The sequence below is a fragment of the Miniopterus schreibersii genome (assembly GCF_964146895.1).
Source record: "Miniopterus schreibersii genome assembly, chromosome: 15".
Taxonomy (NCBI): domain Eukaryota; kingdom Metazoa; phylum Chordata; class Mammalia; order Chiroptera; family Miniopteridae; genus Miniopterus; species Miniopterus schreibersii.
In genome coordinates, this window is record NC_138115.1 from 21786098 (window position 1) to 21807304 (window position 21207).

General features: G+C 47.3%; 1 protein-coding gene across 2 annotated transcripts in view; it reads left to right on the plus strand.

The window, feature by feature from the left end:
• SLC6A11 (solute carrier family 6 member 11) overlaps positions 1 to 21207 on the plus strand; it is a 106983-nt gene that overhangs the window by 16198 nt on the left and 69578 nt on the right. For both annotated transcript variants that reach the window (XM_081159322.1, XM_081159323.1), the window contains exon 5: positions 9898 to 10030. In XM_081159322.1, coding sequence (XP_081015448.1) covers positions 9898 to 10030 — 133 coding nt within the window. The remainder of the gene's footprint in view (positions 1 to 9897; positions 10031 to 21207) is intronic.

Genomic DNA, 21207 nt, shown 5'->3' on the forward strand with positions numbered 1-21207 from the left:
CCATTTATGAGGGCTCCACCCTTATAACCTAAGCACCTCCCAAAGGCCCCACCTTCTAATACCATCGCTTGAGGGTTAAGATTTCAACATACGAATTTTGGGAAGACACAAACATTCAGCCTTTTACAATATATTCCCCCCAGCCCCAGCCCCTAAGAGAGAACTCTATTAATAATTGATAGTCTCTTTCTGCCAGTATGTTCCTGTACATTTAATACCGTTCTTATTTCTTTACAGTGATGCCACATTATTTATTCCCTAGGTGGGTGGATTAAATGAAGTAATATGCTTAGAGGACCATGCATAGGGCCAGCGTACACAGTGGGTGCTTAATAACAAAGAGTGACTTTCATTACTGCACACATCAGGATGTAAAAGGAACCTCAGACAGAACTCTTCTGGTTCAGTAAACCAGTACTTCCCATTATTTAGTGTAAGACAGTATTTGTCAGGGTGGGGGTGGTGATTTTACATACAAATATCTATAATGATCAAGAATGGATAATAATAGATCACAGCTTTTCAGCACTTACTAAGCCCAATTACTACTAATCTTACTGTTCCCATTTTGCAGACAAAGAAAGTGAGTCTCAGAGAGATTTAAGTAACAAGCCCAAGGCTAATCAGTGGAAGCAATGGGATTCTGAGGCAGGGAGAGGTTAAAGGACTTGTTCACTGTGCCTCTTTTGGCTAGTGGGAGCCAGACCTGGGCTGAGAACAGGCCTCTCTGATCCCCACCTGCCTCCCTCTGCCCTTCCATGCTTCTCCTGCCTGTCTCTGAAATGCCATCAGCTATCTGTTTTATCTTGGGCAGAACCTGATTAGCACGTCCCTCCTCTCTGCAGACCCATGGACCTAAGCTCTGGAAGGAAGTTTTTCAGTAGATGGGGAGGTATAATTGATGGAGGGAGGGTGGGAAGGAAAACGAATGGGAAACGACTAAAGACAGAACTCCATTGCCCAGCAAAAACAAAACAAAATGTCTGTTGGGTTATGTTTTCCCTGGATTTCAAGGAGTTCCTTTAGGAAATTACTTCAACTTGCTTTTGAAAGAACGCTATGGTTTCCAGCTGAGCCAGGTGTTGAGGGTGAGACCTGCAGACTCTGACTTGCTGGGATGACAGATGTAAATTGAAGTTGATCGCCCTGCAGCTAGTGGAACAAGGTGTTAATGAATTACTTTAATTCAGGCTTGGGCACAGAATAACTCAGAAGGGGCTGTTACCAAATTTTAGTGCATTATCTCAATTCTAGGTTATTTTTAATAAAACCACAAGAAAGTATGTAAAACTCCCCCAGATTCATTCCCTCCCTTTCTCTCTGTCTCTCTCTCTGTCTGTCTCTCTCTCTCACACACACACACACACTCTCTCTCTCTTTCTCTCTCTCTCTCTTTCTCTCTCTCGTACCTCTGCTCCACGCTCTCCCTGGAAGACACCCAGGATGGGAAGAAGCACCAGACCTGGGGGCCTGACTGTCCCTCTTGCTAGTAGGGATCCTGCATGTGATTCTGAGTCTCTGTATTCTCATAGGTGAAATGGATGTATCTCTCCCACCCTTCAAGGTGCCGTCAGTATGAAGTGAAGGAGGTAGGTAGGAAGTAACTGGTCATTGTTAGCCCCTCTCACTCCCCCATTTTGCTCATTTGCAGCCATCCACCCGCCCCACACCACAGCTGAGGTGGATAAAGTGACATTCAAAGAACAGAGGTCTCCTGGTGGGATACGTGGGAGCTGGCAGCAGACCCTCATGCCCCACTCTGGCCTTCCTCTCCCTGGGCTTTCCCTGGTGGCAGGTGTGCCTTTCTTGCTCACTGTCCCTTTGTGTCAGATGGTGGCTCTTTGCCACCTTAGCACAGCACATCTCAAAGGGGCCAAGGGGAGTTGACGGTGGCATCACAGCTCTGTGTGATGCAGAGCTGCTGTATGGTGGGAGCCTGTGAGGCTGGGAAGGCTTGGGCAGCACTTCTGGGCTGTGCTGATGGGGAGAAAGGGTCAGCCATCTGCGGGTCCTGGACCCCACCCGTGGGGTGATGAGACCCCTTCCTGTGCGTGGGATCTGTGTTCCACACACGTGAATGGGCTGCATTACAAACCTGTGGTGGAGTCCCACAGGCTGTGGCAGCCTCTCTGTTTCTCAGTCTGCCTGCGCTTCTGCACTTTGCCTCCTGACCTGCAGAACTGCTTGAATCTCCCTGCGAGGCACAAGTTTAACACTTTGTGCCTTTCCCTACGTTCTGAAGCTCTCCCAGTCCCTACTTCTAGACCTACTCTCCTCTTCTCACTGCTTCGTACTTCCCAGATCTCACCTTCCAGCCAGGAAGGGCTGAAACAGGCACTGAATTTGGGGTCAAGAGACCAGGATGCCTGGCCAGGTTCTGCAACTTACCAAGGCAAGGTACATATTACTCCGTTTCCTCAGAACAATGGGAGTAAAACAAGATAACATACATAAGAATGGCTGGGGCTCTCTTCTAAAGTGTATGCTCTGCCCGGCCGGGTGTGGCTCAGCGGTTGAGCATCGACCTAGGATCCAGGCAATCGGGGTTCAAATCCCTGTCAGGGCACATGCCTGGGTTGCGGGCTCAATCCCCAGTCAGGGGCATGCAGGAGGCAGCCGATCAATGACTCTCACCATTGATGTTTCTCTCTCTCTCTCTCTCCCCCCTTTCCTCTCTCTGAAATCAATAAAGATATTTTTTTTTTTTAAAAAGTGTATGCTCTGCATAATGTTAGGAAGTATTGCTTTGGAAAGGCAGAACGTGGTGAAGGGCACTTCCTTCTTTTTGTTTTGTTTTGTTTTGTTTTATTAACCCTCACGCAAGGATATTTTTCCATTGATTTTTAGAGAGTGGAAGGGAGGGAGGGAGGGGGACAGGGAGAGAGAGAGAGAGACAGACAGACAGACATGGATGTGAGAGAAACACATCAATCGGTTGCCTCCTGCATTCGCCCTGACCAGGACTGGGGATCGAACCTGCAACCCAGGTGCGTGCTCTTGACTGAGAATCAAACCAGTGATCCTTTGGTGCACAGGCTATCGCTCTAACCACTTAACCACACCAGCCCGGGCAAGGGCACTTCCTTAACAACTTTTTAATAATTCTGAGGTATAATTTACATGCCATAAGCTACACCCCCTTTCCATGTACAGGTCAACAATTTTGAGTAAATTTGCCAAGTGTGAAACCATCACCATAATACAGGTTTAGGATATTTCCATCACCTTAGTCAGATCTCTCATGCGTGTTTACAGTTAATCTCTATTCCTGCCTCCAGGCAGCCACTCATCTACTTTTCTCTGGATTTGCCTACTCTGGACATTGCATATAAATGGAATCATGCAATGTGTGGTCTTTTGTTACTCTCTTCTTTTACTTAGCATAATGTTTTCAAGGTTTACCCGAGTTACAGCATATGTCACTAATTCATTCCTTTTTGTGACTAAATAATATTCCATTGTATCAAAATACTATGTTTTGTTTGTCCATCCTTCAGGTGATGAACAATTGGACAGTTTTCAGTTTGGGGGCTATTATGAATAATCTAGGAGTGAGATTGCTGAGTTTTATGTTTAACCTTTTAAGAAACTGCGGAACTGTTTTTCCAATGTGGCTAAACCATTTTACATTCCTACCAAGAGTATATGAGAGTTTCATTTCTCCACATCCTTGAGGACACTTGTTATTGTCTGTCTTTTTTATTATAGCCATCCTAGTGGGTGTGAAGCAGAATCTCATTGTGGTTTAGTGGGGAATACGTCTAAGTAAATTTGGGAAACACTGGGTGACACAGAGCTTTAGAGGTGTCTTTATTTCAGGATTTCTCAGAGATTTAATATTCTAATGAGCATTGAGACTCTCTAAGGAGGACTACAGTGTACAGCATTTTCTCAAATGAGGTCCCAGTGTGACCTGGGAACTCAGGGTGCCTTGAAGGATTAGTGTTCTTTGGGAAGCATTAGACTAGGGCAGGGGTCAGGAGACAACCAGCCAAATCCCATCTGCTGCCTCTTTTCGTAAATAAAGATTTATTGGAAGACTGCCACATTCATTCATTTACAAATTGTCTATGGAGGCTTTCACAATGCAAGGATAAAGTTGGATAGTTGGGACAGAGACCATAGGCCTTGCAAAGCCCAAAATATTTACTCTCTGGCCCTTTACAGAAAAGTTCTGCTGACCCCTGACCTAGTTAGTGCCTGGTGCGCAGTGGATGCTTACTTAACCCTTAGATGGAAGGAGGAACTAGTCCTAAGGGTATGGGTGGGGACCCAGGAAACCTTTGTGAGGAGGCTTTGTATTATTTGAGCTGGTGCTTGAAGGACAGATAGAATTTTGAAAACTTAGGAGACCTGAGAACATCCCTGGCGGAGGGAACAGTGGCAATGAATTCTGGAAAGTGGAGAAGTGCAGGGTGTGTTTGGGGACTGGTGGGGACTTCTGTGTGGCCTAGGAGGAGGATTTCTGCAGTGATAGAAGAAATTGGAGCCATCGCTCTAGACCCCTCAGGCCAACGAAGGTCCCTAATTGTGTCCCCTGAGTGACATGTTTCTGTTTCATCTTCCCCAAGACTGGACAGTGGGTCCAAGCTCTGCCTCTGAAGTTGAACAGATGTGGCTTCAGATTCTGCCTCTGCCTTTGTGGGTATATTATTTCCCTAGGCCAGAGTTTTCTCATCTGTGAAATGGAATAATAGTTGCACTCACAGCAGGAGTAAACATGAAGGAAATGTAAGCTGTCACTGTCCATGTTGTTATCTTTATACTCCCAGGTAGTAAACTCCGCCAGGGGACCTGCTTCACTCATCACTGTAGCTCTAATCCTTAGGATGCTCTGCATGGAGTTCGCACCTTGTAACTACTTGCTGAATGAATGCATGATGCAGAGGCCTCATTTTCTTGTCTAGGAGGGTCCTTGCGCTGAGTCCCCCACCAGGTTTAGGGCCTCAGCTGTGGGTTTTGCAGGAGCAGGCCCCATACACGGGAGAGTTGGGGGCCTGCACTTCTTTCTTCCCGGGGAAGTGAGCAGAACCCCAAAGGCGGAGGGATTCTGGAGGGGGCAGGGAAGGCACATTTGTTTTGGTGATGGGCCTTTTTTTGTTTGTTTGTTGCTTTGGGAGACCAGAAAGGAGCACCGAGGCTATTTATAGCCCAGCTACTCAGCGCCAGCTTTTAGGGCGGTCTCTGCGTCCCTGGCAGCACTTTCCTCTGTGGCAGGTTTAAGAAAGGTGATGTGTTTGCGGGCGCCGTGCTGGACATAAAGATGAGGCCTCCCCAGGCCTTGCTGGGAGCTGTTCCCACAGGGCCTCTCCCAGGCTCTGGGGTGGCATGGGGAGAGGGGGGCTGCTCCATCTCAGCTGCCTCTAGTCAAACTGCTCCTGGCTTTGGAGCTGGAGTGTCTGGAAGGGCACCTCCAGGTGTGAGGCTGTTTCCAGCCCTCCAGACTCGGCCCCTCTGTGTATGGGAAAGAGAGGGAGGAAACTGCAGAATAAGAGAGCCCTTGAGTAGCCTGCATCCTGTCCCTGGGGTCGATTTCTGGCAAGGCAGCCAGTGTGTGAGCATCAGAAGAACCTGGGTTCAAGCCCCAATCTGGGCAAGTTGCTTCACCTATCTGGGCCTCAGTTTCCCCACCTGTAAAATTTGTATAATTATGCTTTCACAATGAGAGCTCAATGTCGAGAGATGTGAGGGCTCTCAGGTGGCATTTTCCACTTTCCCCTCCACTGCCAGCTCCTTGTTTCTTCCTCTGAGGTTCTCTTAATATGGACAGAGTTTGCTTTTAAGCTCACCTCTTTGTATCCCCAACTCTTTCCTTCCAGTTCCTGTAGAAATAATGTCTCCACCTGTGGATTCTTTCCTTGCCTCCATCTTTGGGACTTCTACCCCCTTCTCTCCTCTCTTATCCCCTATTCTCTCCAGTAATTGAAACTTCTCTCTCCCTCCTGGCTCTTTCCCATTAACAACGGCAGCCTCACCAACCTGAGAACAAAACAAATGTATATAAAACAACTCTTGTGTCCTGTGGCCCCTTTAGGTACCAACATCTCTGACCCGGTAGAGCCCAACTTCTTAAAAGAGCTGCCTCACCAGGCTCTCACCTCCCATCTCCTCCTCATTACACCATCTGAAGTCTGGCCCACCAGGCAAGCAGCTCTCCTTGCCTCATCCACCCCTCCTGGTCCCAAATTTCACAGCTGCTCTCCCTCTCACCAGGCAGCTTTGCAGCACTTGACAGATGGGCTGCTTCCCCTTCTGAAATGCCCTCTCCCCCCCTTTGGGTTAGGGGATGCCACCTTCTCTGGTTGCTCCCTGCCTATCTGATCACCCTTCTCCTCTCCTTCAAGGGTTCCTCCCTACCTCTCTCTGCTCTGTAGATGTTGGGGTTCCAGGGGCTCTGCTGTAGATCCTCTCCCTCTCCTTCTCCAGTGCTTCCCAGGCAATCTCATGCTCTCCTAGGACACACTCTGATCTCCTCCTTGTATCTATTTTCTAAGCTTTGCATCCAGAGGCCCAGTTGCCTTGGATCATTGCAGCTCCCTGGGTGTCCCACAAGCACCTCAAAATCATCTTGTCTAAAAGACTGATTCTTCGCCTTCTCCTCTAACCCACTGGACAGTTCATGCCTGCTCAGCTAAGTACAAACCTGGTTGTCAGCAGAGGTAGACACACAGCTGGGAAGGAATTTGAGCCCAACTATCTCTGTATGTGCCAACGGCTGGAGAAGCACAGGCGTTATACCTCCAACCTCTGAGATTTCAGCCTCTAGGTGGAAATCTCCAGAAATATTTTACTCTTATGGCCTGAAAAAGATGCTTCATGGGGAATCTGCTTTTGTGCCTGGTTCACAGTAGGTGCACAATATTACTCAAGTAAATGAATCCCTCTAAAGGGCCCCAGCTAGTCTTCAACATTTCCCGCTCCGTGAACGGTATTGGGAGGTCTGGCCCTGGGTCCTTTTTTTGCCAGGGTGTTGGCAGCAAACTCTTCCTTATTCAGACCTTTCTTCTGTCCCAGCGCTTCATGGGGGCGGGTCATTAAGAAAGCTCTTTCCCAGGAAGAGCTGTGCCTTCTCCAAGTCCCCAGAGCTGAGTGCCCAGCCCCCCTGCTCTCAAAGACTGCCCTTGTGGGTTTCAAAACAACCCCACAGCCCTGCAGGCTGAGAACCTGGCCCACGAGCCCCCTTTCTTTAGAAACCCAAGGTTCATGGCTAGTTAGAGTCAGCGTTGGTAAAGCCTAAAGAAAATAGTTTGAGGAGTTTTCAAATAGTGTCTGGTGAAACAAAAGAGCAGTTCATCCCAAATCACTTTTAGTAATCTGCTTCCCATTCTGGGAATTAGATTGTTCAATTAAGCGAGGGCGCCGATGCAGGCTGCATGACTCAAAAGTTTGCAGCATCCAAAATGTGGAAGAGAGGACCTGCGCCAGCCTATTCCTGGCTGGTCTGCTCCCTTCTTTCTCCCTCTATCTCTGTGCCTTTTCCAGCTTTCAGTTTCCCGGTTCAGAGAACAACTACCTCAACAAGAAGGCATATGGGTGCCTTCTTGCGTAAGTGTTTCTTTGATGAAAAATTCAGAGGCTAGGGTGGAGTGGGACAGAGCACACCCAGGTCCTTTTTATCTGCAGTTATGCACTTTCTTTCCTGCTCTGGGTTGTCCCTTCTCATCACCAGCTGATGGGCTTTCAGGGCGTTTTGGGGGACAGTTTGTAAGATGGTAGGTACATGTTGTCTACCAGGCTCTCAGTCTGGAGACAAGGGGGTCAGTGAGCCCCCTGAGGTTCTTGTAGAATGTTGGGGGTGGTGCATCGGGTTATTTCTCTGGGGAGAAAGTAGCTTCTCAAAGGATCCCTGACTCCCAAGTCCCCCACCCCCCCAAAAAAGTTTGAAAACTATTTAGGTGGAGTTGGTAGGTCATTCCTTCCTTGCCAGGAAACTACTTCTGTGGTGCTCAAGCCTTACCTTGGGTGCTTGAGTGATCCTTGGGGAAAGGTGGGAAAATGCAGCTTCCCAGGGGCCATTCCACAAAGATTTGGACTTCAGGGGGTCTTGGATGGGGCACAGGAATTTTTGTCTTTTGGCAAGCACCCCGCAAGGATCATGCTCTGGGGCCCGCTGCTCTTTTATAATGATAGATATTCTTTAGAGTTTCATGTAATAAGGCCTGTAGTTTTAAAATGAATTAAAGCCAGAAACTGCTAAGATATAAGATGCAACTAAAATAATCATCGTTATAACTATGTGGCCATCTCTGATCTTTCTCAAATAACTTGGACTTCTTTTGTATCTAACTTTTCCTAGTCAAGGACAAGAGCGATCCCATGTGTACCTTCTTATCCATAGTACCTTAGTATTAATATAATGCCTGGTACAAGTAGTTGCTAAATAAATGCATATTTATGTGAATGTTCCCACTTCTAGCTATAGGTCTGAGAGCTGGTTTCCTTTTGAGTAAATCCATGGCCGCACATAGCCCGATTTTGTTTGGGGGCCTGCCTGATTTCTCCTGTGGGGGTTGGGGCTGGAAGGAGCCTGCAGACCAGTGCTAATTGGTGTCATTGAGTAATTAATGCAGAATCAGGCCCCAAGCGGATTCCCAGGGAGACAGACACTGAGGGAGGCTTTCATGCTTGGTGGGATGGGAGCTGCTTTCTCAAAGGACGTTCCCAGAGCGCTGAGGCGACTGGCGTGGCCTTGTGGGGGTGGTTTGGCAGCCGGGATGGGGTTCGTGGAGCAAGTTTGGAGGGGGTTTGTGTTGGTGCCATGGTTCAGCACAATATGGAGCGTGGCGAGTTTGACTTTAAAGAAACACAAACCCCAGGCGTGGGCTCTGGGAGCCAGACCTGTGTCAACTCTGAAGAATTGATGAGTTCTGAGGGACGGCGTGGCTGGAGGCATTGGCTCAGCACACCCAGGGGTCCCCTCCCGTGGCTTGGGCCCTCTGGGACACCCGTGCCCCTTGGCAAGCTACTCAAGGCTTCTGATGATGCCTCTATTTACCTTTTCTGCTTTTCCCTCTGATCTCTGTGCTCCAGTATTCCCCAAGTACCCCATGCCTGTTTTCTGGCCTTTGCTCATGCTATTCCCTAGACCTAAAACAATCTTTACCCCTTCCCCTCCTGGCTAAACTCCATCATCTTTCACAGTGGCTTCAAGTATCACTTCTTCCAGGAAGCTTTCCCTGGCCCCCTGTAGCAGTCAGGATAGGTTGGTTTATGCTGCAGTAACAAATACCCCCAAAGATCTCTGTAGCTTAAAGCAACAGAGTTCATTTCTTGCTCACACAACACTTCTGACACAGGGTGGCAGGAGGGTTCATGTAGTCACTCAGGAACTCAGGTTTCTGGTCCAGGGGCAGGCCGTATATGGTCCACGACATCATTTGGTCTGGCCCTGCCAAGGCAACTGCAGAGAGGACTCGAAATTCAACACACCTAGGAGCTTTTTTCAGAGCTAATTTTTAAGTTGTAATTTTTTATGTCCCGCAAATGATGTTATAAATAACCAAATGGCCCTTGGCAGAAAAAAGGTTTCCCACCACTGCTCTAGAGGCTCCATCTCAAGACATGCTTATGTCATGACCAACAGCAGAGAAGATCTAACCAAAGGCCCTGCACTTCTCCCATCATATCCTTACCAAGTTGCCCTGTAAACCGTATGCTAACTGGGCCCTCTTCCCCCCCATGCAGTGACTCCATGGAGGCAGGAGGTTGGTTCTTGTTCCTCTCTGAGGCCCCCACACCCAGCCCTGGGTTTGGCTCAGAGGATGCTAGGTGGGTGGCAGGTGGTAGGTAAAGGAAAGAGCAGGCTGTTCCTGCCCCTCTGCAGCACTAGCTTTGCTCAAGGTTTGGTTGGGGCAGGCCCTCTCCAGCTCCTGTGACCCATGGCCTTTTCTTCTGCAGGCGCCGGGTCCTGGCCATCTCGGATGGGATTGAGCACATTGGGAACCTCCGCTGGGAGCTGGCCTTGTGTCTTTTGGCAGCCTGGACCATCTGCTACTTCTGTATCTGGAAGGGAACCAAGTCCACAGGAAAGGTAAGAGGCACATCTTCAAGCAACTAGCGCCGCAGGGGAGAGCGTGAGTTGTCCTGTGCGAGCGCACTGTAGACCCAGAGAGTGCCAGGGAGTTCATGTTGCAAAGGCCAGCTCTTAAGTTGGGAGGTAGGAGGAGCACTGAACAGGAAGTTCACTCCGGAGCCCAGAGCTAGAATCCCAGTCCACCACTTACTTGTCGTACAGCTCAAGGGCTATTCTGTGAAATAACAAAGCTCATCCTATCTTCTTACTGAGTTGAGAGTCACACATGGAAAAGGGAGTTAAAGTTCTTTGAAAACTAGGAAGTGCTAAACTACTACCACATAGTTTTTTGTGATTAAGACATGTGCTCCATATGTGTGCTAGTGCAGGTAACCCTGACTGCCTCCACTGACACACCCTAAGATCTAACCTACCTTCCTGGGGTCTGTGGAGGGAAGGGCAGACACTTCCATCTTGTTACTTTGCTGTGCCATCTGTACCATGTGGCCTCCAGGGTTGGCACCTCTTCAATGAAGAGAAATGGAAGGATACAGTGGCTCTTAACTGCCCTGGCCTGGAAATCACCATGGCTCCTACAGTCATGACTGCTGGCCAGAACCTGAGGCACAGCCTCACCTACCTGCAAGGGAGGCTGGGAAATGTAGGGGAACACGGAATTCTGGTGAGCATAGCTGTCTGTGCCACAAGGGTCAATAGAGATTATGAACGTGTAGCTCATGGCCAAGTCCAGCCCACTGATGTAGTTTCCAACCTTAAGAAATTAGGAAATTTCATGTGGAAAAAGAAATAGGATTCTGGCATCTCATGGAAAATTGAAAGATTTGGCAGTACTGAACTTGTATACCTATATGGCCAAATGTGACTGAGCTAGCAGCAGCCACCTCCTCCTAAGGATACATGGTTAGCTACAGTCTCCACCGTTCCTTGTTACCCCTGCTCCTGTCGCTGAGCATCAGTGCCATTAGTTTCCTCCTTTGTGCCACTCATTTTTTCTTGAGGAAAATGAAGTCTTCTTATACCTGGGTCATCCTAACTGACCACATCATTCCTTGCCTACCTGCTTCTGGTAGGCAGTGGCTCATAAGCTTGATTGTAAGCTACTGTCTGGGTCAGGAGCTGGAAATAAAACCTCTGAGAAAACGGGAACTGTCAACTCTGGGCCCTTTTACAAAAGATGGTTACCCCAGTAGTAGGTGGGATCAAGAGGAAAATGCTAGAATATTGGAGGTGGGTGGACCTACAGGAGGCGAATTAGGAGAGCACAGAAGAGATAGCAACAAGCCCAGTGGTATGGGCTAGAAGGAAGCTGAGACCTGAGTAGAACAGAGACTCATGTCCCTTCAGTCAATATGATATTACTGATATTGGCTTTCTCTAGTTTGTATCATAAAGATAATAGAATTTTCTGGTTTTTCAAATATAAAAATTATTGCATTCTTGAACTACTTCTTCAGACTATATACACGTTGCTTCTGCCCCCTTCTTGCTGCCTCTTCTGGCTGAAGAGAAGGGGAACAACTGGAAGGGAGTAAGAGCCAGGGTCTGGAATCACAATTCACATCTCAGGTCTGTTACTCACTAGCTGTGACCTTGGGCACATCACCTAACTTCTCTGATCCTCAGTTTCCTCCTCTGCAAAACAGGGATTGATAACTGAGATTGCCTTATGGGGGGATTGCCAGGAGGAAATGCAAGGATGCACGTTCAGTATTTAGCAGGGTGTGTAACTAATAGTAAGTGCTGAGTAATGGCTACTTTTAAAAATCTTCTTATAAAGATAACATTTATTCATTCAAGAAATAGTTTCTGAATACCTACTCTGTACCTAGCATTATTCAGTGGGTATCTAAAGATGTATAAAGCACAACCTCTGCCCTACTCAGATAACAGGGAAAGTGCACTGTGAACCATCAGGAAAGGGAGGAGGTGTCATGGTTGGTATTATTATTGCTTCTCCTATGATTACACGTCCTCGGAGTTGATGCCGAGGCCAGTGGGGCTTGGCTGGGTGGTGGTGTGCATGGTTGTGGGGAGGGCTTCTTGGACGAGGTTTTGTGCGTGCCTGTGAGTGGGTTGTCCGTGTGCACGTGTGGGCTTGAGCTTCCCAGGACATGGGCCATGGCAGCATTTGGTTCTACTCAGCCCTCTGGAGAAGGCTTAGTCCCACAGTGGGGCCACTTGCCATTGGCTGGGCCATTAAGCCTGTGTGTTAGAGAATGTTTTTTGTCAGAGAATTCTAATACAGGAACAGAGCTTCAAGGAAGGACTGGCAGGCTACATTCTTGGGGATTTCAGAAGAGGCATATGGGAAGGGAGGGACCATTCTTTCATGGCCTTCTGCTTATTCCACATTCTGCCAGGGGCTTTTCATCTACATTAGCACATTAATCACATGAACTGGGGAGATATTGCCTGTTTTATAGGTGGAGACCCTGAAACTGAGAGGTTGAGTAGCTTGGCCAGAGTTACATGGTGACTTTGTACCTCGGTCGTGACCCACCTTGCCTTTCTGTGGACTTGATTAAAATGTAGAACATTGTGGTGTTTTGAGTGATGTCCTTTTGCACACCCTCTCTTAGTCTACTTTTCTCATCTCTAGTAGGAATGGTAATGATAGCAGTAATAATACCTATAAGTAGTAATAGGAAATAGTTATTGAGCACTTCACATGCCCATTGCTTTCAAACCTTGAAACAACCCCATGAGACAGGGGCTAGCATAATCTCCATTTCGCAAATGAGAACACTAAGGCTTGGAGGGTTTAAGAATTAGCTTGTTCAAGCACCCTCAGGTAGGAAGTAGACAGCCAGGATCAACCCCAGGCCTCGGTGATCACATAGCCCATGCTGTGGATGAGTATACCCTCATGGCTGTCATTTGTGACATGGGGACAATGACAATTTTCTTATGGGCTGGTCCTGAAGAGGCAGTTAATGAGATAGCTTAAGTGCATAGTAGGTACTCAATGGTTGTTAGTTGCAGCTGGATCTAAATGTGCTTTTAGGGGAAATTCTGGTCAGATGAGCTAATTAAGCATTTCCCTAAAGGCTGGGTTTCCATGCCCAAGACCAGGGTTAGCATCCAGGATGAGATGTGGTTTGCTGGCACTGTGAGGTTCCTTGGACATCATGTGGTCCACCCTTACCATTATTTGATGGATGAGGAAACTGAGGCTCAGAGAGGGGAAGGGAATTGTCTGAGGCCACACAGAAAGTGTCAGGTATCAGGTTAGGAACTAGAGCCTGGTGGCCCAGCTCTCTAGCTGTGTATAAATGACAAGGTTCTGTGGATCAAATCTGACAGTTTGGGGAGACCAGGGGTCCCTGGATTGGCACATGGCTCTTCAAGAGAGGGTCTGATGCTTTTGTTACTGATTATTGCTCATTGCACCTTGGACATGAGCCCAGTGTCCAAAGGTTTTTTTGGGTTCTGTACAAAAACACCTAAAAATAAACATGGGGTTATCTGAGTCTTCCCAAGTGGGCAGAGGTCGCCCTGCCTCTCGCCTGCTGGACCCTGGCCAAAGCCACTTTCATGAAGCTGATCAATGAAGGAGAACCCTATCTTCCCACTAAGTTCCAGCCCATTTCCTATATTCGGACCTCAGCAGAAATTCTGAAATTTTATTAATTCAAGAAATAATTCCCAGCTTCCTTCTTCCTCCAAAGTAATAACTAATTCAATTCAACAAGCATGTCCTCAGCTTCTGGAGGCACATGTTTCAGGCTCAGGCTTTAAAGACATTTTTTTAGAGCAAAACTGAACAGAAGGTACAGAGACTTTTTATATGCTCCCTACCCCCACACATGCTTGGCCTCCCCTATTATCAACATCCCTCACCAGAGTGGTACATTTGTTATAACTGATAGACCTACATTGACACATCATAAACACCCAGAGTCCATAGTTTGCATTAGGGTTCACTCTTAGTTGGTACATTCTGAGGGTTTGGACAAAAGTATAAGGACATGTATCCATCATTGTAGTACCATACAGAATAGTTTCACTGCACTAAAAACCTGGTGTGCTCTGCCTGTTCTCCCCCTTCCCCATCCCCTGGGCTACTCATCTTTTTACTGTCTCTATAGTTTTGCCTTTTCCAGAATGTCATATAGTTGAAATCATACAGAGCGTAGCCTTTTCAGATTAGCTTCCTTTACTTTATAATATGCATTTAAGGGTCCTCCATGTCTTTTCATGGCTTGAGAGCTTTTCAAAAAAATTTTTTATCATTGAATACTATTCCATTGTCTTGATGTACCACAGTTTATTTATCCATTCACCTATTGATGGACATCTTGGGTACTTCCAAGTTTTGGCAATTATGAATAAAGCTGCTGTAAACATTTGCGCACAGGTTTTTATGTTGACATAAGTTTTCAGTTCCTTTGGATAAATACCAAGGAGCATGATTATAAGAGTACATTTTGTTATATAAGAAACCACCAAACTGTCTTCCGAAGTGGCTGTTCCATTTTGCATTGAGTGAGAGTTCCTGTTGCTCTGCATCCTTGCCAGCCTTTGGTGTTGTCAGTGTTGCAGATTTTGGCCCTCCTAATAGGTGCCTTGTGGTATCTCACTGTTGTTTTAATTTCCATTTCCCTGGTGACATATGATGTGGAGCATCTTTTCATGTGCTTATTTCTGTATCTTTGGTGATGTGTCTGCTGGTCCATTTTGTAATTGGGTTGTTTGTTTTCTTTTTTTTATTAAAAATTTGTAATGCTGACATTATTGCAGGTGTTCCCATTTTCCCCCACTTTGCCCACTTCCACCCATCCCCGCCCCTCCCTCCCTTGACCTTCACCAAACTATTGTCTGTGTCCCTGGGGTATGAATATATGTCCTTTAGCTATTCCCTTCACCTTCTTTATCCAGTTACCCACCCCTCCCCTTGGGCACCGGTCAGTCTGTTTCATGTATCCACGCTCCCGGTTCCATTTTGTTCATCAGTTCATTTTGTTCATTAGATTCCACATATTGGTGAAATCATATGGTATTTGTCTTTCTCTGACTGGCTTATCTTCCTTAGCATAATACTCTCTAGGTCGACCCGTGCTGTTGCAAAGGGTAAATGTTGCTTCGTTTTTACAGCCGTGTAGTACCATAGCTTTTTTATCCACTGATCTGCTGATGGGCACTTGGGCTGTTTACATATCTTGGCTATTGTAAATGCTGCTATAAACATAGCTCTTTGTGTATTTTGTATAAATAGTCCTTTGTCAGATGTGTCTTCTACAAATATTTTCTCCCAGTTTGTGGCTTGTCTTTTCCCTCTTGACACTGTCTTTCAAAGAGCAGTTTTCAATTTTAGTGAAGTCCTTCCTATCAACTATTTCTTTCATGGATTGTGCCTTTTGTTTTACACCTAAAAATTCATCACCATACCTAAAGTCACCTGGGTGTTCTCCTATGTTATCTTCTAGGAGTTTCATACTTTTGTGTTTTACATTGAATCTGTGATTCATTTTTAGTTAATTTTATGAAGGATGTAAGGTCTGTATCTAGATTAATTTTCTTGTTTGTGGATGACCATTTGTTGAAAAGACTTATCTCACTCTGTCCTTGTTTTTTAATTCATCAACCAAATTCATCTTGCCCATCTCTGCCCCCAGCTCCTCTCCCTGATCTCATAAGCCTGAAACCAAGTCATTTTTGACAACTTCTCCTTCATCCAGTTATTGACCAAGTAAGTCTACTTTTGTAATCACCCTACTTAAAAACTGGATTGTCTCTTCATTTTGTTGTCCATCTATCCACTCACCCAACCATACGTTTAACAAATATTGAGCCCTCAGTACTTCCAGAGTGAAAATTGCTCTTAGAATTTCCCATTTGTACGAATATATTCCTGACATGCAGAAAGATAAAAATGAAATGCTTTGTGTTCTAACAGTAATTACAAGTGAATTTAAGGTGTCCTTGTTTTTATTCTATTTTGGCCTCTGACAGCATGTAAAGCAATGTTACAATTTTGTGAAATTCCTAGAACCTACTGTGCATATTTGTTGAAGACTGAAAAAACTGGTCATTACTATGCCCTTCTCTTATAACTTGACTAGGCCTCAGTCTAATCCAGAGGTTGGCAAACTATGGCCAACCCATGGCCTGTTTTTGTCAAAGTTTTGTTGGAACAGAGCTACGTCTATTCCTTTACACTTTGTCTATGACTGCTTTTGTGCTGCTACAGCCGCAGAGTTGAGTAGTTGAGACAGAGACTGTGTGACCCACAAAACCTAAAATATTCACTCTCTGATCTTTCACAGAAAAAAGTTTGTGAATCTCTACATTAATCTATTACTAATTCATGTAGACTGTTTGTCTTTTAACAAGAAACTAACATATAAATTGCTGTCACCCAAAGCATGGACTGTTTCAAACATTGGAAAGCTACCGTGATGGTTTGCAGTGGAGAGCTTTTCCATAGGATCCTTGACATTTCACCCCAGCCTTTTCAGCTCCCATTTTTTATACCCAAAAGCTCACTTGCTACGGATGTTGCTTATTCACTTGTTGTTTCTTTTACTTATCCGGTGTATATTGTGGGCCTACTGTGGGCCGGGCACCAGGCTGGGGGCTCTTTTCACTGGTGAGTGAAGCAGACCATGGAACTGCAGCCTGGTGGAGGATATGGGGAATGAACAAGTCACAGCAGTGCTTGGGTGGGAGAAGGGGGACTGTGAGAGAGAAGAATGAAGATAGGGGAGCTCCTCAGAGAGGTCAGAGAAGGCTTCCTTGAGGAGACCTCTTCATCTGGGATGGGAAGAATGGCAAGGGCTTGGCTAGGTGAGCAGCACATGTGAAGTTCTCAAGTGAGAAGGACCTGGTAAATTTGAGAGGTGAAGCACGTTGGGATCCAGGTGGACCTGTTAGTGGCATGCAGTCAGGCAGGGAAATCAGCAGGGGCCAGACCGCCCAGGCCATGGGGTTTTTTTCTAAGTGCAGTGGAGAGCCACTGAAAGTTCTTAAACATGGGTTGCATGATCTGATTTTCATCCTTCAAAGTTGGTTCTGATTCCTTGTTGTGAAGGGATGGGTGAGGGATGGAGAGGCTGTGGGAGCCCTGTTAGAGGGTGACTGAGGAGGAAGTGACAATGGAATGGAGAGATGCGGTCTGATCAGAGACACCTTCTCGTGTGGCATCATTGATCTGCAGGACCTGCCGCTGTCTTTTCATTTTTGAAGGGGAATGACTCATGCAGCCTCTGGCCTTGATGCTGTGCCCTCTGAAGGCAGCCATCCTTGCTCACCAGATAGTCAAAGTGTCCCCACGTGCTGCCCCCACCCCCTCCCCAGCTGGTTCCTGTGCTTTTCCCTTTCTGCCTGGTTTCTTCCTCTGTTCTACTCTTGGTGGTTGATTTATGGATATTTCCCCCTAGTTTCCTGGTCTCCAGGAGCAGTGGTTGGGAGGGGAGGGTGCTGCAAAAACAATTCTGGTCCCTTCCCCGCCTCCTCCTATTGCCCCTTTAAAGGAAGCTGCAGGATTAGCTGAGATTTTAAGAAGAATCCTGCCTTTTCACTGCTTTATGGCTTTGTTTTTATTCCTTTCAGAGCTCTAGGACAGCAAGGCAGGAAAAAAGAACACACACACACTTATGCAGGAACAGCTGCAAGTAGCCTTGAATTGCTTTTTTGCTTTCCCTCCCTTCATTCACCAACAAGTAGAGGAACTGGAGGTGGCACAAAGACTCTTCAACAACCGTGTTGTCTACATGATGAGTGGCACTTAGTTTGACCCAGGTCCTGTTCTGAAGTCCTTACTCCATTAACCCATTGAGTCTTCACAGCAACCCTATGAGAAGAGTACGATTATCATCCCCATTTCGCAGATGAGAAGACAAAGGTTTTACAGGACTTAAACTGCTTGCCCTAAGATCATGGGGGATCAGAGCCCATTGGGGTCAGGGAGGGCCAGGGTGGGGCCCTTGGCCGGTAAGGCTGCCTGCTCAGCCAGCCTGCCCTACAGCTGCCAGCTGGAGATGTAACCTTGGAGGGGCTGTGGAGGCTCCTCCCTTCAGAGTGTGCCTTTTTCTCCCTCCCCCCACCGCCACCAAGGCCAACCAGAGCTGCCAGCAGGAAAATCATCAGGAGCCCCACACAGAAAATTTATTCTTCAGGAGCACCCTATAAAGTGGCTAATGGATTCAATGAGGCATAAAGCAGGAGTGAAGGGGGCAGGGAGGATAAAAGGGAAAGATGTGTGAAAGGGAAGAGAACAGGCTCAGGAAAGGAACTGGGCAGTACTGTCTCTAGGCCCTCAAGTGGTCTTTGTTGGAGTCTGAAGCAAGCAGGGAACGGCGTTGGTGGCGAGGCTCTCCCGGGCCGGCTGATGTCTGCATTCAGAGAGGAAACTAGAGCGTTCATGAGATGCATGCAGAGAGCCCAGGCGGCGCGGAGAGATCCCCAGAACCCGAGGACACCCAAAACCGCAGCCGCCCAGGGGCCTTTGTGATGAGTTGGGCGCACTTCTCACACAACTGTGTTTCAGGGAGAGCTGTAGATTGTCACATTAAGTCAAAAGAGTTTAGCATCTTGATTCAGCCCTTTCTTTGGCCTTGAATGACAGCGCTTCACCTTTAGCGGGAACCCTGGCAGCGAGGAAGGTTGGAAAGGAGGGAAGCTTTGCGACTCAGTAATACCGTCTTTATTAAAGCACAAAGGCCCCCCAAAGTCAGAGTGGTTGCTGGGTGGGAGGGGTTCTTCAGGGCTGGCCGCCTCCTGAGAAAGCCTGTCGGAGCACTGAGAGGGGGAGGCACTGTTAACTCTTAGGGAACACCTCGGGTACCTGGCACTGTGCAGAGCCCACCCACGCGCCTGGGTCTCCCTCAGACCAGGGAGCCCACCCTCCTGTGTGGCAGGCACAGAAGAGTCAAAGTGGCTTTGCCTTCAGCTCCAGACCTAGAGCACTGCTGTTGGAAAACTAAGCCAGAAATGAGTGAGATATTTATTTTGTGCCTACGGAATGAGCACTACGCTGGGTGCTAGGGGAGAGTTACAAGACTTGTTAGCTGTGTATCTTGCCCTTAAGAATTGTGCCAAGAAGATGAAGGCAGAGATAGCAGTGAGGAAGGAAGGTAAGAGCCAGCATTTGACATCGAGTCCTGCCGTACCACTTGCTGGCTGTGTGATTTACTGTAGGCTACCCTGACCTTCTCTGGGTGTTCACGTCACTTTATCTCTCTGGGCTTCATTTTCCCCTTCTGTCAAGGTTAGCATGACAAGTACAGTGACAGGTGGAGGGCTGTGGTAGTGTCACTAGTAAGAGAATGATTTAGCTGGGGGTGGGGGCTGGCAGCCAGAGCCCACTGGAGGGGGAAGAAGGCATCGGGTCAGCATGTCCAGGACACCCTGGGCAAGGGTTAATGTGGTGTATGGGCCAGCTCTGACAGATGGGTATAGATTCGTGTTTGAATGACTGGTGACTGTAGCCTAGCTACCTTGTACAATACAGAGCCTTCCCATCACCTTTGTCCAGGTGTGTCCGACCTCACAGCTGGATAATGGCAGTCGTTCACCCTGCCATGCTCCCTTCCCAGGCTGCTTGTCTACCACTGCCAGATGTGGCTTCCTTACTATGGCTCTCATTGCATGACTTCCCGTCAGATCTCTTCAGTAGCTCCCCATCACCTATAGCACCTACACCAAATTTTAAAAACTGCCCGGGCAATATCATAACAGCTATTTCAAAGCAAAAAATAGTCTCCCCAAATTGTTCATATATTGCCCTCTGATTCTTAAACATGTATAACCATAGTTTGTACCTTGTTTGATCATAACATGATAGAATTCACTATTTTGCCGTTTTCATTTAACAGTCCATGACACAGCGTTTCCATCCACTTTACCAGAAAATGATCTTTAAATTCCATTGTGTAACTATCCCATGACACCATAAACTCTTCTATGACTGATGGACCCTTAGGATGTTTAGTTTTTTCATGTCATTGAAAATGCTAAAGGAAATATTTTATGTATAGAGTTTTCCTTCCCGGTGGGAGATCATTTTGTTAGGAAGCTTACAAGGTGTGAAACCTCTGCCAGAATCTCCTGCTTATCTGCCCAGAAAATCTTGGTCTGCTTCCTGCCTCCCCCAGCAAGACTGGGACCCTACCATTTCTCTTCTCCACCTGAATGCCTTCTCCCATCTTTCCCCTGACATTCTTCTCATGGTTGAAGGCCCAGCTCAAATCCTGTCTTGGCATTTGAGAAATGTTAGGATTGAATGGAAGAGATTTAAGTCTCCGTTCCTCACCCCAAACAATGGTTCTCTCGGACCTGTCTCCCTGTCCCTCTCCCTGTTACGGCAGTTCCTCCCTGTGTTCACTGGCAGGTGACTGGCAGCACGTGGCCATATTCCAGCCCTTGCTTCCCCATCCACTGTTATTTGGCCCACCCTGCTGCCTTGCTCCTTGAGGAAGCCTTCGCTGGCCCCTCCTGCCCTCACCCTCCTTGGTCTTCTCTTAACTCTCCATGGCTTTTGCAGGTGGCAGCATCCAGCTGACCTGGGTTTGGCTCTCCTTGTCTCATGACTGCTGTGCTCGTGGACCCCAGGGAGATTTCTTACTCTGAGAGGCAAATATTTATTAAGCATGTCCTGTGTACCGTGTCCAGTGCTGGGACTGCAGATATCCACTCTAAACAAGTTTAGAGGCTAGAGTGGAGGGAGACAAGTAAACAGGCAGTTGCAAAACATCTCTGTGCCTGGGAGAAACTTGGCCCAGAGAGGCAGGGACATCCAGCTGGCCATGAGGTATGGATGGTTATTAATTACCCAAGGACAGAGGAGGAAAGGGATTCCAGGAGAAAGGAACCATGTACAATGGCCGAAAGCTAGCCACATCCTTTCCCTGCATCTGTTCCTTTTTCCTTCCCTCTTTCTTCCTCCTCATATGCGTAGAGTGAGCATCCATTGCATGTCAAGGGCTGTTTCACCTTTCTTTGTCCCTAGGGTGAGCCACATGGTGCTGGGATCGGGTCCTTTGTTGGTGAATTTAGTCAACAAGTGTGTGGTGCCTGTCATCTGCTAGGGCCTGTTTGATTGATTGGGGCAAAAGTTCCAAAGTACTTCCTGGCAGTCATACAATCAAGCCCCATCCCCCGCCCCCTGCCCATGGCCAAGGAAACAGCAGAGGAAAAACCTGTCTAACGGGAAAGGAGTGAAAAATGAGTCAAGG